Source organism: Pseudochaenichthys georgianus, chromosome 10 (assembly GCF_902827115.2).
Source record: "Pseudochaenichthys georgianus chromosome 10, fPseGeo1.2, whole genome shotgun sequence".
Classification (NCBI taxonomy): domain Eukaryota; kingdom Metazoa; phylum Chordata; class Actinopteri; order Perciformes; family Channichthyidae; genus Pseudochaenichthys; species Pseudochaenichthys georgianus.
In genome coordinates, this window is record NC_047512.1 from 12,753,309 (window position 1) to 12,771,593 (window position 18,285).

The window sequence follows — 18,285 nt, forward strand, 5'->3', positions numbered from 1 at the left end:
ACTAACTGATATGAATGGACCAGCACTGATGAGTCTCCCGTGTATCACTTCCCTTTGTCCAAAACTCGTCCTTTGATAGATGGCGGAGCGGCTAACTTTGGCCTTAACTTCCTCACCTTTATCATCCTCTTCAACAACCTGATTCCCATCAGTCTCCTGGTCACACTGGAGGTTATCAAGTTCGTCCAAGCCTTTTTCATCAACTGGGTGAGTTAAAGCTATAGTCTGTATTGTAACTTAAGTAAACTCATATAGAAGCACTCACATGTTTACAGGCATGTCTATGTTAACATGCATGTAAACATAGAGGCATGCAGTCGCTTTTGGAAGCAGCCTGCACAACTGTTTTTGGATGAAAACATAAAATGTCTAAAAATCTATAAAGAGCGCAGAAAAGCAGGAACACTCTGAAACCTGACTGATGTGAAACATTTGAGTGAGCACCTAGAATATCTTTGGTCTTATATCTTTCGCAACTAGGTCAGCCCACCAAATGTATCTGCTGAGGTTTTTTTTTGCACAAAGTTATTCTGAGTCTCCTTTATTCATTAAATGTTAAATTAAAGTCCTAGCAAGGAATTTCTTGGCAGTTCTTGCATTAGTGTTTTCTGCAGGGGAAAACAGATTGTGGGCACTGTTGTTGTTTTTTAAAATGTGTGCTTTGATGTACTGTCCTGCTACTGTGCATTTCAATGTCTTTGTGATTTGCTCTAAGGACACCGATATGCTTTATGAGCCCACCAACACACCGGCCCAGGCTCGCACCTCCAACCTGAATGAAGAACTAGGCCAGGTACACTATGCTGCTCCGATAATACTTCACTTTATGCCAATTCTCACTATAAATACCTTTTTAGAAGGAAATAAATACCCATAAACTAAGTTGTATTCTCTCTTTTTACACATACAGGTGAAATACATTTTCACTGACAAGACGGGGACCCTGACCTGCAACGTGATGCAGTTCAAGAAATGCACCGTCGCCGGTGTGGCCTATGGGTACGTTCCCCTTTCTTCGCTTTTTGATTACTCCCTGCCCCCCCCTTGCCTCTCCCATCACCTTCATTAAACGCCAAGTGTGCATCGCTGTGCAGCTGGCGTCTCTCTCTCCTCCCTCTCCTTCTCATTAGCAGCTGCATCAGTGCTCCTCTCAACATAAACTATAAATAACAGGCGGACAGACATTTGGAAGCAAAGGCACTTTACTCTCTCCTACGTAGGGTTTCGTCCATTGTTTGTCACGTTGGAGGTGGTTGTGAACACTGGCTGTATGTTTCAGTATTTTCCCTACTGAACTGGAACTCTTGACGGACGTGAGAAACAAGATCAGCCGCTTGCAGTATCTCCTAAAAATAAGAATTCAACCAAATTCATTTTTTCCCTCAGCTCCACTGACGTAAAACCATATTCTATTACTTTTAAACATTTCACTAAATCAGACCTTAAGGTATTATTTCTCCATGGAAATGCTCTCATTTTATTTCAGTGCTAGGATAATTAGTCTCAGTGGATGCAAAACAAGTGGGAGAGCAGATCCTCACAGAACCAAAGCAAGTGCAGGCGTGACAGTACATGATTAATCCCATTAGGATTCAATTAAAAGCTTGATTGATGAAGTGCAGGCTGAAGGACAAATGGGGGAATCTTATCTGGAGTTCTCTGTGACAAAGCTCTCATTATGGTACGATTGCTATTCTAAACTTCTCATTGTCAATCCAAGGATCAAATACAAGTCATTTTAAGTAGGAATCATGTTCGTGAAAACGTATTGCCGACATCTCTTGTTGAACCAAGCCTGTGCTCTTATTTTTGGTATCGAGTTTCCTTTCCACGTTTCTTTTTGTATGCCTTTTTTAATGGGTATTGTATTGGGTCAACGCACTGCAGACACTCCTTTTCAGCAAAGATTGAAGTTAGGCAGCAGTCTCTCTCTCCTTCACCCAAGTAGAGATGTGTTCCTTTGACTCTCTGAAACGAGGACTCCCTCTTATGTAACTGATAAATATGGATGAGTGTTTCATAGCAGCAGAGAAAAAGGCAGGTTCTAATGAGGCGAGCCTTTTGACGGTGCTATAGTTTGGCTTCCTCTTCCTTCTCTAGGTTTAATACAAACTGGAGTTGGAACTGTAAGATACAAAAACTGTCCACAGTTTATATGTAATACATTCAGTTGCTTTCATTAACTCTTCCTTCGTAGAATATATGCACATTCGTTTGTTGGCATGTTCATGTTTGCAGGTTTGTGTTGGATGTTGATTATGATTTTTAGTCTTCAAAAAGTACTAGGAGCAGTGGGCAGCTATTGCACAGCGCCCGGGGAGCAATGGGAGTGAGGGGGGAAGGGGGTTGTCCAGTGCCTTGCTCAAGGGCACCACGGCAGGGCAGGAGGTGAACTGGGACCTCTCCGAGTAGCAGTCCACACTCCATATTTTAGGTCTGGTCGGGGACTTGAACCGGTGACCCTACAGCTCCCAATCCAAGCCCCTACTGACTGAGCCACTGCCGGACATATTATTACCAATCAGTATATTAGAGACCATTACAATTGAAACGGTGCTATTCCAAAAATAATATTTATAATCTTATTTATAATTGTAGTGAGCGGGGTCATTGTTACCAAAACAACGCTATTTCTGTAAGTTCTTAATTAGGTCTTGGCTTTACAGTTTATCGGACATATATTTAATGATATACACATACAGTGAGTGTTGTATTTAACAGCTTGGCGTGCTTGATTCTGTTTGCACACTTGGATGTTCGACTTGACAACAGGCACTTGTCTGCTTGTCTGAGGTTAATCGTGAAATATGGAAAGAAAGCGTCACTTATGAAAGTTGGGAGTTCTTGCTTCGTTCATCCCTTAATTCTCACATCAGTAACAGCTCTACCTCTAGGATGAATGCACTGCAATGCTTCTACATTTATTTAGGACAGATTTCAAATGATATGACTTTACTTCAATGAAAGTAGGATCGTTTTGCCCAAAAAAGATCATTGGAGTTAAAATGAATATAAAACAAAAGCACGTGCCACTTATTTTGTGGCATGACTTGTAATATGACGCCAACACACGCACAAAGCCCCCCCGACCCCCCCCTGCATGTGTTCCTCACCACAAATGAAATGCTGCTGTAATTAAGAAAGCAAACCCCAAGGGTGTAAACTTTAATTAATTCCACTGGCTCGAAGACTAAAATCCAAGTAGAGATACCGTTGAGGTTAGAGAGGCTCGCAGAAGAGGGTTATTAGTTAATAAAGTGTATTGATTTAAAAAAAGTACTCAAGTGACAAACCTCAGACAAATATGTTTAGTTTTGGTAAATAAACCAATTTAAATGGATTCATTGGATGCAGTTGATTCTTATGTTTAATACTGTGCAGGCCAAATGTTGCCTTGCTGAAGGTACAGCAGTGAACAGGCTCACAGCATGAATCAAAGCGAGTTAGAATGGAAAGGAGAGCCGTAATGTTCAGCGGAGCACATCGCCTGCTCCGTCCACTCCTTACAGTTAACGAAACGCTGCACTGCAGTTAGTCTGCCAGAACAGAGATGTCACAATAATGTGTTGCCTCATTTTAGAGCAGTGTGCACTCTGACCACATTTACTTTCAAACATGGCCTTTTTTATAGCAGCGTTATTGGTGGCCTTGACATTATACACAGTATTCTCACATTCATGCAGCTGCAGCTCCTGCTGTGAAGGGAAGAGGGAAGATTACTATTCTACTATAAATATTCATTCATTCCCTCTAGTTTATTCTGGCTGTTGTTTTGACATTTTTTACAGGAGTATTTTACACTTGGATAGAGTGAGGCTATTTTCTGAAATCTTATTTTAAAATACTGCATACAACCATGCTGCAAACTACATACTCAATCTGTTTGTACTTCATACTGCTTACTAAATTAATAATCAAGTCTGCCATAACCAGGACTCCATTCACAATGAAGTGAACTCGAGCCACATGGCGCATCTGTATCACGACTGCATGGATCAAGACCTTACCAGTTCCAGCTACCGTTGAATACAAACTTATTAGTAATTCACAGTTACCTCTTCCACTCAATTAAATACTTTCCAGTATTATTTTGAGGCAAACTTAAGTCATTAAATATTTTCTATGATAATCATGTTTTCTCTATTACATTTTTCCTCTTAACTCTATCATCAAGTCACTGGTCACCATTTGTAAATAGTCGATCTCTTTCAATCTATTAAAACTGTCTGCCTCCCAGTCCACTGTTGGATCATTTAGAAAGCTCATACTCAGAAGTTCTTGCTAATCTTGTATACATTCAAAAATTCTTGCATACATAAAATTCACATACTATGCAGTCAGGATTCACTACATACGTCATACCTACAGTAGTCATGCCTCAATAATATGCAAGCGTGCGATTTGAAACTCAGCCTGTTTCCACCTGTTTCTAGTCTTTGTGCTAAGCTAACCAGTTCCTAGCATACAGACATGAGAGTATGTATAAATGGTTAGAGGGTCTGCTATTATCATTGATATCAAACTAACTACAACACCTCAGCCTGTCCTGGCATCTGACCACATCATTACACCTCCAACTCATAAACCACCCATAACCCAATCCCGGCGTGTGTTCATTCACACATGTTAACAATCGTCTTTGTCAACAAGCAAAATCTTTTCTCCAACAGCCACTTCCCTGAGGCTGAGGATGGTAGTTTTGCTGAGGACGACTGGTAAGATGAATGGGTGTATAATGAGTTGTATTCACTCCTGGCCTCTGTGATGTATACGTGCTGCCTTGCCTTGTGGAACACAATACCTCAATGTGTGTACCTCTTTGTGCTTTGAGTACACTTTGGACGTGTTGTATGTGCTCTTGATTCACTGTGTATATCTGTTGATGTGAAAGAACAAATGTTCCATACCAGTATATTTAGATATATATATGCTGTCGGTATGAGCATAAGTATTGAATTCTGAGTGGTTACATTTTGTGGCATCCTAACCGGCACCACATTTAGCAGGTACAAGTCTTTGCAGGTTGTTGTGTTGAGGCTGAGGCTGTGCAGCACACTCTCCTTCTCAGTTAACATCAAACTAACTTTGGAGGTGGTAGCTACACTCCCACATATTCTCCCACTTGCTCGTACAAACACACACATTCACACAGTCCTTTCTGAGATGCGTCTGCTCCAGTGTGGAGATCTGCAGTAACAGCATGGGCGTGTCTCATCCATTCTGCACGGGGGATTGTGGCCTATTTGGTACTAAAGGTTGCCGAGTTAAAGGCTTTATTTGTACTCAAAACACTTTAGGGATATAGGACAAAGGAGAATTAGTGGTTTGTTGCTTGATGGTAGTTACAAAACAAACAAAAAAAACAGTCGTTAATCATTCCAAGCAAACACTTTCATCTCGACACAGGTTAGTTGTAAATGTCTTTCTTCCAGGAAAGCATAACAGGTTTGATCAGAAACCATTCCCCGGCTGTTTACTGTGAACAGCCAGCACCCTTGTTCCCATAGTGACAGGACCTATGTGTGCTGGCAGATAACCAATAGCTGACCGCTCTCCACATCGAGCTCCTAGCCTAAGAAATGTTATCAAGACAATCGACTTACTGAGCGACGCTCCTGCTGCAGAAGGAGAAAGCTTAGGGCCTCCTTCCCTGTTCAAGGCTAGACACAATAATAATGACTCCATAGATTTTCTGTCTGTTTTCACCTTTATTCACATATCAAGGTATATGGCTCTTTAAGGCTTTTAATCTTACTTAGATAGATAATAATCATTCAGGAATGTAACATGCTTTATTCAGAAAATATATTTCACAGTTTGTGATACAGAAAAAACATCCTCCCTCAGTATATTTGTACAATACGCACGTGGAGCATAAAGTAATGCAGACTTTAATTGCTGATTTCTTCTTGACATATTCTAATAAAGCATTAATACAGTGTGATACGTTTCCCTCTTCTCTAGTGGATCCATAAAGGTGTAACGCAAAATCGACTACAGCCTTGTTGTTTATGGCGTTGCTGTGTTTTCCCTTTATTTCTTTCCTCTCAAACCTCTCGGCGGTTCAGTAGATGGAAGTATTACTGGCTGTTTGGCTCTTAGGGATCCGAACAGTGTATCCTGTGGGCAGTGTTGGGAAAGTTCACTTTCTACATGAACTAGTTCAGTTCACAGTTCACACATTTTAAAATGAACTAGTTCAGTTCATAGTTCATAATTCAAAATGTTGAACTAAAGTTCATGGTTTCAAAAATGAACTAATTTATAGTTCATAGTTATTTTTTCAATACGTTGCTGCGAACTATTATTTGTCTCCTGTACGATGTTAATGGGCCATTTCAATTTTTACAATATCCTCAGAGGCCCGTACAAGTTATTGACCTCTGCTTAAAAAAACTAAAATCACAGCTCATTCATTTCAGTCTGTGCAAAGAAAAAGCAACCTCTTCATCCAGATATCTCACCATGACTCGCGTATGCATGCACGTGCAGGGTGTGGCGTGACCACCAAAACAGAAAGATAATTTATGGACACAAGATGTGTGCAAATGTATTTAGTTTCCTATCCATGTGAACATGATTTAAGTGGGGGGGGGGACCTAACCTCCTCTAGAGGGGTCCGGGGGGCATGCTCCCCTGGGAAGATGTGTTGCACTTTGAGAGCAACATTAGGAGATCTATGGACACATCTCTCAACACCCAAACACAACTGTAAGCAGATTTTCTTTTAATTTATGGATATTTGACAAATCACTACCCTTTCAAACTGTATTCTTCTTTATTAATAACTGTCATATAGTATTTTATACCTGTTTACTTTATTCTCTTATTTTTTTATAACTATAATGATCATATAAAGATGTGCCTTTACCTCACTGGTTGGAGAAAAAGCTTCTTATATTCGTTAGCATAGCTAGCTAACCAGATGCTAATAACAACAAAGTTATTGACTGTATGACAGATGAGCAGATCGCCACTGGGCTTTCAACTAAAGACACAGACACGCAGAAACTGCGGCATGTGTATGGACTTATCGGTACTGCAATTTCTGAAGTGCTGGAGTGGCGTTCTGGTGCTCTCCGTCAGAACTGGACCCTGTCAGTGGAGACATATACCACGTGATGACACGTTAGGCTCGTGTTGTGTTCAAGGACCCTGACCTTGGCCAGGAAAAACAGGCACTCGCTTGTTTAATTTTTTTGCGGTCTAGATTTCTTTCATTTTTTTATTTTTTGCGTACGTGTTTATAAATTACCTCGAGGGCCGTACCACATTGTCTCTCGGGCCGTATACGGCCGGAGGTTCCCCACCCCTGCCGTAGAGTCTCACTCTGAGCGAGTGCTGCTGCAGCTGCTCTCGGCTTCGTCCATACTAATTCATTCATTCATTCAATGCTCGCCGGTTCCGCGGTTCCACATTGTTTGTTGTGAGGAGTCTGATATATTTAGTATATTTATATTTTAGTGCGACAGCCAGGGGTGACAGGCGCGTACGCGTCACAGGCAGCTTGCTGTTGCCAGATTGGGTGGTTTTCCGCATTATTTTGAAGCCTGTTTACGGTGTGTTTTAACTGGGTTTTCGGCTGAAAGGCATATGAAATCTGGCACACTTTTGAACGCCGTTATAATACAGTGCTGAGAATGAACGCACTTTTGAACGCCGTTATACAGCGCTGAGAATGAACGCGTTCTCAATTACGTTCATCTAGCGGAAATACAGTACGTTCAGTTCACGTTCGCCCAAAATATGAACGCGTTCATGAACGATCGTTCATTGAACGCGTTCAGGTACATCACTGCCTGTGGGATTATAAAGATTTATGGTCGCTAATGGCAGCCTCGGTAACATTTCCATCAAGCCCCAGTGCCACGTACAAATCTGCTGTCTGCCTGAGCTATAGGACTCTTTATATCACAGAATCATTAATCCAGCTGCTCGTTACAATTTACTGGAGAAAACAACATATTTTTATTTTTTCAATGACAAATGTCTGCAACCCCAAATCTTGTTCCAGTTCAGCATGACTCTGTTTTTGGTGAAAGATTGTGTCATATTTTCTTTTGCTTTATTCCTAATGGATTGACAAATATTGAACTATTTTGCATCTTGCCAATAACATTTCTGGAACAAATATGAGAGACTACTTTATTTCCAGTGATTTACTAGGATTTAGTTTTGATTCCTGAATGAGTAATATGGTGTTTATTAGCTGCCAGAAATTCAGCCTGCTGTGTTGTTCCCCTACTTTATAAATGAAACAATGCATTTAATTTGTAAAGGAGGGGAACACCATTTATTATTCATGGGAATGACTGAAGGGAAAGCAAATGATATATTTAAAGAGGAACACAAATGACTGGATTCTTTTTTCATCGTGAAATAATAATGTCCCATTTCAGGATGATCTGCATCTGCCTGCATTGTACATCATGTGACTAAAACCCAGGGCGACCTGCATTTGCATTCTGTCTGCATTGATACTTTCCTCATCAAATGTCAATAATGTTGGCAGACAGTACTGGTCAACACCAGTTTGAGATCAGTGCTGTGGTCTCAGCTTGAGCTGAGATAATATTGGGATGATTAACAAATATTATTTAGTAACTATTTTCGTTAAGCAGTAAATAGCTTCCATATTTTTTTCAGGAATTCCCTGCTGCTGATGCTTTTCTTGTCATATAAGATAGTTTTGTTTCATGTTCGCCCGATGAAATTAACAATTGGATATGTCACATACAGCTGGAGATAGAAATTAGCAGACTTATCGACAATAACGATAGATGTTAGTTGCAGTTTTATCTTCACGTTGTGGGCGAGAATACTGTGTGCTCTTGTTTGGCAGGCTGCACAGTGAGGACAACATCATTATAGAGCATTTGCTTAAAATGTGTTGGAAAAGAGTACCATATTCTATTGAGGTTCCAAAAGAAGGAACTCTAATGTCATGCCTATTATTGTACTTGGAAGAGACGTGAAATAGTTGGACTTTTCTTAAAGACGACCGTTGTCATAAGCATTGTTGATGTCAGAATGTGCCCTGACAACAGTGCAAATGAATTACATGTGCTTTACTAATCTTGTATCACAGCAAGACGTTCCAGTTGGGTGTCAGAGTTATTAAGTATTCCAGTGTGTTCTGTCTTTTTGACTTTCCCGTCTCTTCTTTCCAGCCACAGCACCAACTCATCGGACGAGGAGGGATTTAATGACCCGAGCTTACTGGAAAACCTCCAAAGTAATCACGTAAGTAATGTCAAGGTTCCCCCCCCCACCCGTGTGATGGCTGCTTTCTGTTTAACACACAACGAAGAAGGATTTTGTAATGGTGTGCGGTTGTATAAGGACATCTTGTCGACTTTAGTGGACTTGTCTTTATGGCATGCTTAATTTTCAAGTCATTTTACTTCTATCAAAATGACATGTTTGGACATATAAATTAACTCTTTAATATCTGTTCGATTAAAATCCAACTGAGGGGTAGATTACTATTTAATTAAAGGGCATTGTAAACACAGGCAGGTAAACATCTAATTATTCTGACAGGATAAAGAGTTGCTTATTTGCTTATCCACTGTGGGGAACCGAACTGCTGCAGAGTGATTACATTAGTGTGAATGTATGAATATGAAGACTGCTCAAAAAGAACATGAGAAAATAAAATGTATAGCAGTTGTGTCTTTTGATTAGAACTGGGTACATGCATTAGAAACCCGTCACAGGGCTTTAGCAGTAAAAGCCACCTGTGGTAATGAAATGGGTGAACACTGTGATTGATTGGCTGCTTGAGTCACTCAGCTGCAGAACAGCGTGGGGGAGGCAAGATGTCACATCTAATTACATACAGTAGCACCGCCCAGGGAAAGGAGTAATCCCACTGTGATGTGTGCTTTGTTATGACAGCGCCATCTCTCCACACATTGAGTTTGTCTGGGATCTGCTTTAGTTTCATATTGATAGCCCCGTGCACACGGCTAATTATACTGCATAACCAACCACTGTTTGGCAACAGCAGCCTCTCTAAATCCATCGTAATCATTTCTTCCTATTATTTATTTATTGTGCTGATGAAGATTTGATGATAGTGGTTGTCTGAATATTGTAGCACTTTGGTGAATCATCGTTTTTTCCTTCTTCGAGTCACCTTCTATAACGGCTTCTGTCCCGATGCTGTCATATAATATGAAATGTAATATGTGTCACTCAATAATGGCCCACTAATGAAGAAATAATAAGACTTTCAGGGACGCTTTATTGCAGAGAATAAGATGCATTTCACTTGTGTTGCTGCTATAAATATGAAGCTACAGCCAGCAGCTGCTTAGCTTAGCATAACAACTGAAAACAGGAGGAAATAGAAATCTGGCTAAAGATTCTTTTGGTAACATATACAGAACGTAGAGTGAAATGTTGCATTGAACTCCTAAACAGTGTGCAAAAATACAGAAAAAATAAACTAGAGGGAATATAATAAAGTGAGCAAAATATATTCACAATAGTAAACATGGTTAAAAGTCATGGATTAAATTAAAGGTAATCTGAAAAGCACAGATAAATTGGCTTTAGTGTATAAATTAATGGAAGTATTCCGTGTTGCCTACAGTCTAATATATACATGAAGGTCCTTGAGTGAATTGTCCTTCGAGAGAGTTTGCATTGCATTGTTTAAGGCTCTGAAAGCCTGTGGGAAGAATCTCGTCCTCATTCTCTCAGTGTTTGAAATGTAACAGCACATCCATACTACATGAGGGTGGTGGGGGGCCTTATTACCCTCCTCGCTCTACTTATGCACTTCCTGTTGTTTACAGTAGGCTCTGCAGGGAGGGGAGCGCAGTGCGAAAAACGATAATTTCCGGGTTACATCCTGGTTTGCCGCAGTAACTTCCTAGAGTCTTTTCCTGGGATGACAGGACTCCAGAAAGTCAATGTTGCACTATTCTTTCTACTTGAAAACGATAACACTATGACATCATCTACAACTTTCAAGCTATCGATGCTTCCCTCTCCCTTGTGTGCCACATAGATGCTCCACAAACCGATGCATTTCATTTAACACCTTACGTTCTCACAGTTTCTCACACTTTGCCCTTATGGCCTTCAGCGTACCTCCTACTTAAACATTACTAATCCTTATCATTATCAACCCTTTTGTGTTGCCGCAGGTAGGGCTGCTCGATTATGGCAAAAATCATAATCTCGATTATTTGGGTCAATAATTGTAATTGCGATTATTAAATGCGATTATTCATTGGCTTTGAAAACATCCATTTATTGGAGACATTTTTTTTTTGAACAGTATGTTTTTAACAGTTGATTACCCTGAACTTTAAGTATAACTCAACTGAAAAATCGAAACATATTTCGATTACGTTGTTTTCGTAATCGTTGCAAGCCATAATCGTAATCGCGATTAAAATACGATTAATTGAGCAGCCCTAACCGCAGGCTATTCGTAGGAGTCTTGTTGATACAGTGTTGAGGGGGATGGAAGACTAGAGGAGAGGGGAATTAACAGTGCGACAAAAATAAACATCCCCCTGGTGCTTTTCATGTTGTCTTGAGTCACTGGACATGTTCTCCGCCCGCAGAGCTCCAGCAGCTCCGTGGGTGTTTGTTTACTCGCTCGTTCGTCTGACCCGGGCACTGTGCTTCATTTTCTCTTGACCCTTCAACTTTTTCCACACTGGCCACGTCTGAAGTGATGAGTGTCTGCCACTGTTACCCTGACACAGATTACCCAAGAGTCAGTGGGGGTGATGGCTGGCAGCACCGTATTAGCTGTCACTTCTAATTGTGCCATAAGAGCAACGCTCACAACGTGCCCTGCACTCTCTGCACTCTCTGCTGAGGTTATCTAGATAGCAATCATGTGTGTGTTACTGTTACATACTTTCGAGGACCCTCATGCGTTCCTCACACCATAATCCTAACCTTTGGGAAATATGTTAACTATTTTTTTGCAAGTTGATCAATTCCACTCCTATCTGTGTCCGTTTAATGAAGCTGGAGCCAGGAGACAGTTATGTTAGCTTAGCATTAGCAAATCTGACACTCTCAAAGGCTAAAACACAACACGTTTTGTTTTATGGGCTGGACTATTTCGAAGCTCTGCACAATGACTGCCTGGAGTCTTGTTTTACCCGTTAGCTCCTAGTTGAGTCCCAAAAATGTGTAACTATATGCCCTACCCAATCGTTAACATATAGTTTTAATCACAATTTACTTCTAACCTTCCCCTGAAACTTCAGACAGTCCCTTGAAGAGGTCATGACTGGCCAAAATGTGGTACTAAAAAAAAAATCTTATCCAGTCTTATGGCTCCTCGCAAAGATAGAAATATAAAGCCCACACACACACACACACACACACACACACACACACACACACACACACACACACACACACACACACACACACACACACACACACACACACACACACACACACACACACACACACACACACACACACACACACACACACACACACACACACACACACACACACACACACACACACACACACACACACACACACACACACACACACACACACACACACACACACACACACACACACACACACACACACACACACACACACACACACACACACACACACACACACACACACACTGTCCTTCAGAGGATACCTGTCAACCCAGACCAGATTAGCATGCTGCTAGAAAGCAGAGGGGCTCTCACAGCCACCTGGACTGTAATAGACTCTGTGTGCTTTCCTTTACAGCCGGCCCTTTGATTTGCCCTCCCCCTCCATTCATCGTCTCCTTTGTTCCCATTAACAGACCTCTCATCAGAGTTGCCATGGCCAACAGAAAGAGCAAATGTAATCATACCATGTGCGTGTGTGTACACAGATCTTTTTTGAGAAGAGGGGAAAACAGCAGATGTTTTTGAGTAATGAGCAGTCAACAATACATAACATGGCATTGTTTTGTTGCATCTGCTGTAGAGTCTTTACGTCACCATTGGTTCATCTGGTGTTTATAATGTTGGAGAGCTAATACCATGAGCTTCTCTTGCTATTGAACACATGTTTAACAACCTTCAGCAGCCTGATTACTGTTTGCTGTATGGTTCAAGTCCAGCGTAGCCCTGAAGCTAGCTGGTATCTGCCTCACTGGCCAGAAGCTGGTGGTCCTCCAGCCTCAGACAGGAGCCTCAGCTGATGCCTGTCCGAGCCTTCCCCTGGGCTAGTTAGTCATACGTTCCCCCTCATTAATGTGAAATGCCCTCAGTGTATAGGTTAGGCCTTTTTTTCATTAACCAAAGCAAGTTTATATTGCATGCACATGCATGAGCAGATGTCTGTGCGTGAACAGTGGAGCCACATGTGTTTCAAAAACTGACAAACCGGAAGATGGCTTTGAACAATTTGAGTTAATGGAAATTAAGACAGATCTTTAGTTTTTAAGGTTATTTACTCCTGAATGAAAATACTGAATTGGTACCAGAGAGACAGGTTTGAAGTCGATCAGTTGAGCTGTTGGCATGATAGGCATGGAGTGATCTAATTGGTTTGATTCAAACAGTTGTTCATAGGTTATTCACTTGTCTCATTTGTTTTGCTGTTACCTCCCTTGCTAATATAAACTGTTTGGGATTTGTGGTACTCTTTAGTTTTTTAGTTTATATATTTTCTAAATGTTGTCAGTGGTTGCAAACCACACACAGATACGCAGTGTGCCTTCCCAGCCTGATGTGCAACACTAATGATGACATTGCCTGTGTTCTGGTCTGAAACAAGAGCTCGCTTTACATTTCCTGCACTTGTGGTTTGGCTCTCTGCAGCAGTACATGGAGATGTTAGTCTGGAAGTAAGTTCAACAGTTTGATTTGTGGATTACTTGATCTACTACATAGGTTGAACTGAACCCTCCTGATGTAGTAAACCTCATGCCACTAAAAGGTTTCAACAAATGCTAGGACTTTTACACACATCTACAGTCCATTCACACACAATAGGTTATGCAGGTTTATCAGTGCTCTCTCTTTCTACAGTATCTCTCTAAGTTGTTTAGTTAAAGAACATTAAAAGTCAAAGTGCCCTTTCTCTTTCTGTAGCCTACAGCTGCTGTCATCCTGGAGTTCATGACCATGATGGCCATCTGTCACACTGCAGTCCCCGAGCGCATCGATGGAAACATCACCTACCAGGCTGCATCTCCAGGTAGATCACACCTCCAGAGCACAGCTAGTGGAATGCAGCTTGACGATTCATATTTGCACACACTTCGCAGAGACTTTTCAAGTGTTCATGACTAAAACTGGGTATTTTGATATGAAGCAGCTAATCAGAATTACATTTTTAGATTTGAAGCTGAGAGCTTGTTAGTTACAATCATGCACAACTATTGCTAATAAAGCATTTAAAAAAACTAAGACTCACCACTTGCACTGCAGATTGTTCTCCATGTCATGATTAACTTGTCTTGCTGCGAGGTGGCTAAGTTAAAGGGAATCTACATGTCCATACATTGTAATGTGTAAATTGCTTGCCGCTCTCTAATTGTGATTCAAGGTGCTTTCCATCGATGGCCATGTGTCTGTGATATGTTGAATTGTCCATCTCGTGACCTCTTTGTCTTTGCAAATGGATCAATCACTACAGCCTATGTGTAGCTGTAGTTCATAAAGCCTGTCTTCCAGCCATCAGTGCAGGAGAGCCAGGGGTTGCATTAGAACATCAAATATCCTGTTTACAGAAAGCATGGCGTGTCACTTTGATTCTTGGAGCCTCACTTTGATCCCTCAGTCTCTCTCACATGCAGGGACGACACATCTGCCACTTTAACGTGTTTCTTTTCCACAAAACCATTGGTGTTTGAGAAGGTGAAATAACAACTGCATCTCCACATAGTGGTGCTTTCGTGTTTTACGAGAATGACTGCCGGTTAAAGCATTTGCACAATGGCTTCACCACTTAGACACAGTGGTTGCCCCTAGCAGCACTTTGAACATTTCCTTAAAATTAGTACCTTCCCAATGAAGTCTGAAATTGTCAGTATGCTTTAAGGCTCAGATATTTGATCCAAATGTAAACAACGAAGGTATTCTCATGGGAAACAATCAAAAAGACAGCCTCTGAAGCTTATGTTATTGCCACATTGATTGACACGCCTTTCAGTATATTATCAAACACAACTAAATAAAATAAGTTTACTAAAAATACATTTCTGACCTCCTGCTAAATGATGAACCATCCAGATATCTCAGGTCGTCAGGGACTGGTCAGCTTTCTGTCCCCAGAGTCAGAACTAAACATGGAGAAGCAGCGTTCAGTTATTATGCTCCAAATATCTGGAACAAACTCCCAGAAATCTGCAGGTCCGCTGCAACTCTTACTACTTTTAAATCCAGGCTGAAGACTTTTCTTTTTGTCGCTGCTTTTAATTGAACTATTCATATCTTAAACTGCACTGTAAATTTTATCCATGTATTTTGTCTTTTAATGTTTCTTTTATTAGCTTTTCTTTTTAATGACTGATCTTAAATGCCATTTTCTTAATGTCTTTCATTTTTTGTAAAGCACTTTGAATGGCCTTGTGTTGAAAAGTGCTATATAAATAAACTTGCCTTGCCTTGCCTAATGTTTCTGGCTACATCAGTGCATTAGTGGGCACAAATATTGATTGATTAAAAGGGCATTGCAATAACCACACAGAGCACTGCTGATTCTCTTTATCTAACATTTTGCTCTTGATAAGAGAGATGACTTTTTGTTGCCTGATTGCTTAAAACAATCATGGTCTTATGGAGCTGTGGGGTTTGGAGTAGAGCGGGAATAGCTGCAAAGACAAGGGTGGTTAAGTGAACCGTAAAAAACAAGCAGAAAGCTCTTTTCTCGCCCTGCAGCATCCTCATGCAAGCTGGTCCACAGCTCTGTCACTGCCCTCATTGGGGACATGTTTTGAGACTTCTAGTTATATTTGTGAAATGTATACATGGTTATTATTTCCAATGTTCAAATTCCAGGTTATCTTGAGACAGGTGTGTGTGTTTATCTGAAACATTGTGGGTTTCGTTTTGCTTTAAAGATGAAGGAGCACTGGTGAGAGCAGCACAAACCCTCGGCTTTGTGTTTTCTGGTCGAACCCCAGACAGCGTGATTGTGCAAATGGTAAGTTGGGCACTACAAGTTGAAGGAAAGGCATGCAAGCTATTATACTGATGGATGGCTCCACTTCATCTTTAATATGAGTATCATGACCCTGTAGTATGACCTCAAACAGAGACTATATGACTCTGATAACTGTGTGACACTAATGACAAGGGTATTTGCTAAATGCAAGTAAAAAGACATTTATGTACTTGCTTTATACTTCAAGCTTTTTTCTGTCATTGATGGATGAAACCTTTCCACACATGTCATTACCAGTTCATAAGCTGTGAAATAAGCATAATGTTCAGACATAAAACACAGGAGAGACAAACATTAGGATGTGCCCTGCTTAACAATAGAGCTTTAGTTTTGACATTTTCTTATGATTATTTATCAAAGGACTATTATAAATGTATACACTTGTAGAAGTTGCACCTCACCAAGTTGTAGTACAGATGACCCCCAGTAAAAAGTCAATTGTTTTTACACTTGCACTTTTGTAAGGGTTCATCGAACCAGACATTACTTTCATTTTAGAGCCTTTTCTTATGATAGATCTAGGCTAGCTCTTTATGCTAAGCTAAGCTAACCGTCTGCGGCTCCATCTACATGAGATCTGATAAGAGAAAGCTGTATTGATCTTTCAGAGGGACATTCAGTTGTTGCAGCAGCAGCACAGTAATAGCAGAGATAACAAAGAGAGTTAAATAAATAATGAATATGGAGTCTTTAAACACATCACGTAAGAATTCAAACCAGAACATTAGTGACATAGAAGCAGTTTTACATACATGCTTATAAACCACAATGCACATGAAACTAATTGAACATGAAGTTGTAGTGTCCCTGGACAGTTATATTTCTCTTGGAATTTGTTTTTATTTTGTTCATACATTTAAAAAAACAGTCTTTAGAAAATGAAAATGGAAAATGCTGAACATTACACTTGATTACATCCTGAGCTGCTGCTGCGTGCGTCCTTTCCAGAGATCCGGCCACTCATCCTGCCGTTTCCTTAATTGGCTGCCCTGATGATTGCACTCAAAGAGGCGGAGGCAGAAAGGCCATTTTCAAATGATTTGTTCTTCTGCTGAGAACATCTTGTCTCTAAGATGTTTGTCCAACTTAACCTTTATTAGGCCTTCTTAAGCTCTCAGCATCTATTCAATCACTCCGTCTTGTACTTTGCGGTCTCTACCACTGAGGAAGTTAATTTACTTTGACCTTGTTATTCTGCCTCCATCGGCCCAGTGCATGCAGCTGATAAAAACACATTTAAGGTATAATTAAGGCTGATTTGAGGAGAGTGCCTTGCGCAACTTCAGATGAGTTGCCTCGTAGGAAGATTGAGGATGAGAAGTGGCCTATCTTTCAGTTTGTTAACTCGTCTTTCTCTTTGGATTCAGCCCGGGACAGAGGAGAAGTACGAACTCCTTCATGTGCTGGAGTTTACAAGGTAAACCACTGATAACAGCTATATTATTTTCAACGGTGTAAATGTATGATCCTTGAAGAAGATCGTCTTCCTTTTGCTCGAATGATTTCTACTAATTAATAGTGTGACCGTAGTGTGATTTCTATATTCAGCAGACATTTGCTCGCTCAAACCGTACGTGATCATTTGCGATAGTGGCTGTAACACCCTGTAATGCGATGCCATTGCTTTCTCTCGTGAACCCACCCTTCTTCTCCCTTTCTCGCCTTTTTCTCTCACAGCACGAGGAAGAGGATGTCAGTCATCATGCGCACTCCATCTGGGAAGATCCGCCTCTACTGCAAAGGAGCTGTGAGTGTCTGTCTCTCTCCATGGCAACGCATGACAGCCCATCACCATTACTGCGCACACACACACTCACACACTCTCACACCAACCCTAGTGTCGAAGGCTCAGAAGCATAAAGCTAGATCATCGTATTTCACACATGGGTATCTCTGCCAAATAAAGATTATACAAACATTTACAGGAAGGTGCTCGGCTACCCGACCAGCCTTATCCCTCATTTGTACAAATACATTCAGTATAACATCATTTTTGGTGCAATTTACATTTTAGGGTAATACGTTGCTCGATATTCTGTTATGAGTTAGTCTCGTAAATGATTTTTAATGTTATTAAAAACCATTCCTAGCAGAATAGTTGATCCATTTCAGGATCCAGATACGTTT

At 40.8% G+C, this 18,285-nt stretch overlaps 1 protein-coding gene across 3 annotated transcripts in view; it reads left to right on the top strand.

The window, feature by feature from the left end:
* The window catches only part of atp8a1 (ATPase phospholipid transporting 8A1), a 124,589-nt gene that overhangs the window by 49,952 nt on the left and 56,352 nt on the right, over positions 1–18,285 (top strand). For 2 of the 3 annotated variants that reach the window (XM_034093571.2, XM_071204605.1), the window contains exons 12-20: positions 80–207; positions 716–793; positions 911–999; positions 4,671–4,715; positions 9,171–9,243; positions 14,082–14,187; positions 16,055–16,137; positions 17,526–17,575; positions 17,836–17,905. In XM_034093571.2, coding sequence (XP_033949462.1) covers positions 80–207; positions 716–793; positions 911–999; positions 4,671–4,715; positions 9,171–9,243; positions 14,082–14,187; positions 16,055–16,137; positions 17,526–17,575; positions 17,836–17,905 — 722 coding nt within the window. The remainder of the gene's footprint in view (positions 1–79; positions 208–715; positions 794–910; positions 1,000–4,670; positions 4,716–9,170; positions 9,244–14,081; positions 14,188–16,054; positions 16,138–17,525; positions 17,576–17,835; positions 17,906–18,285) is intronic. The other variant, XM_034093573.2, reaches the window with a different exon arrangement.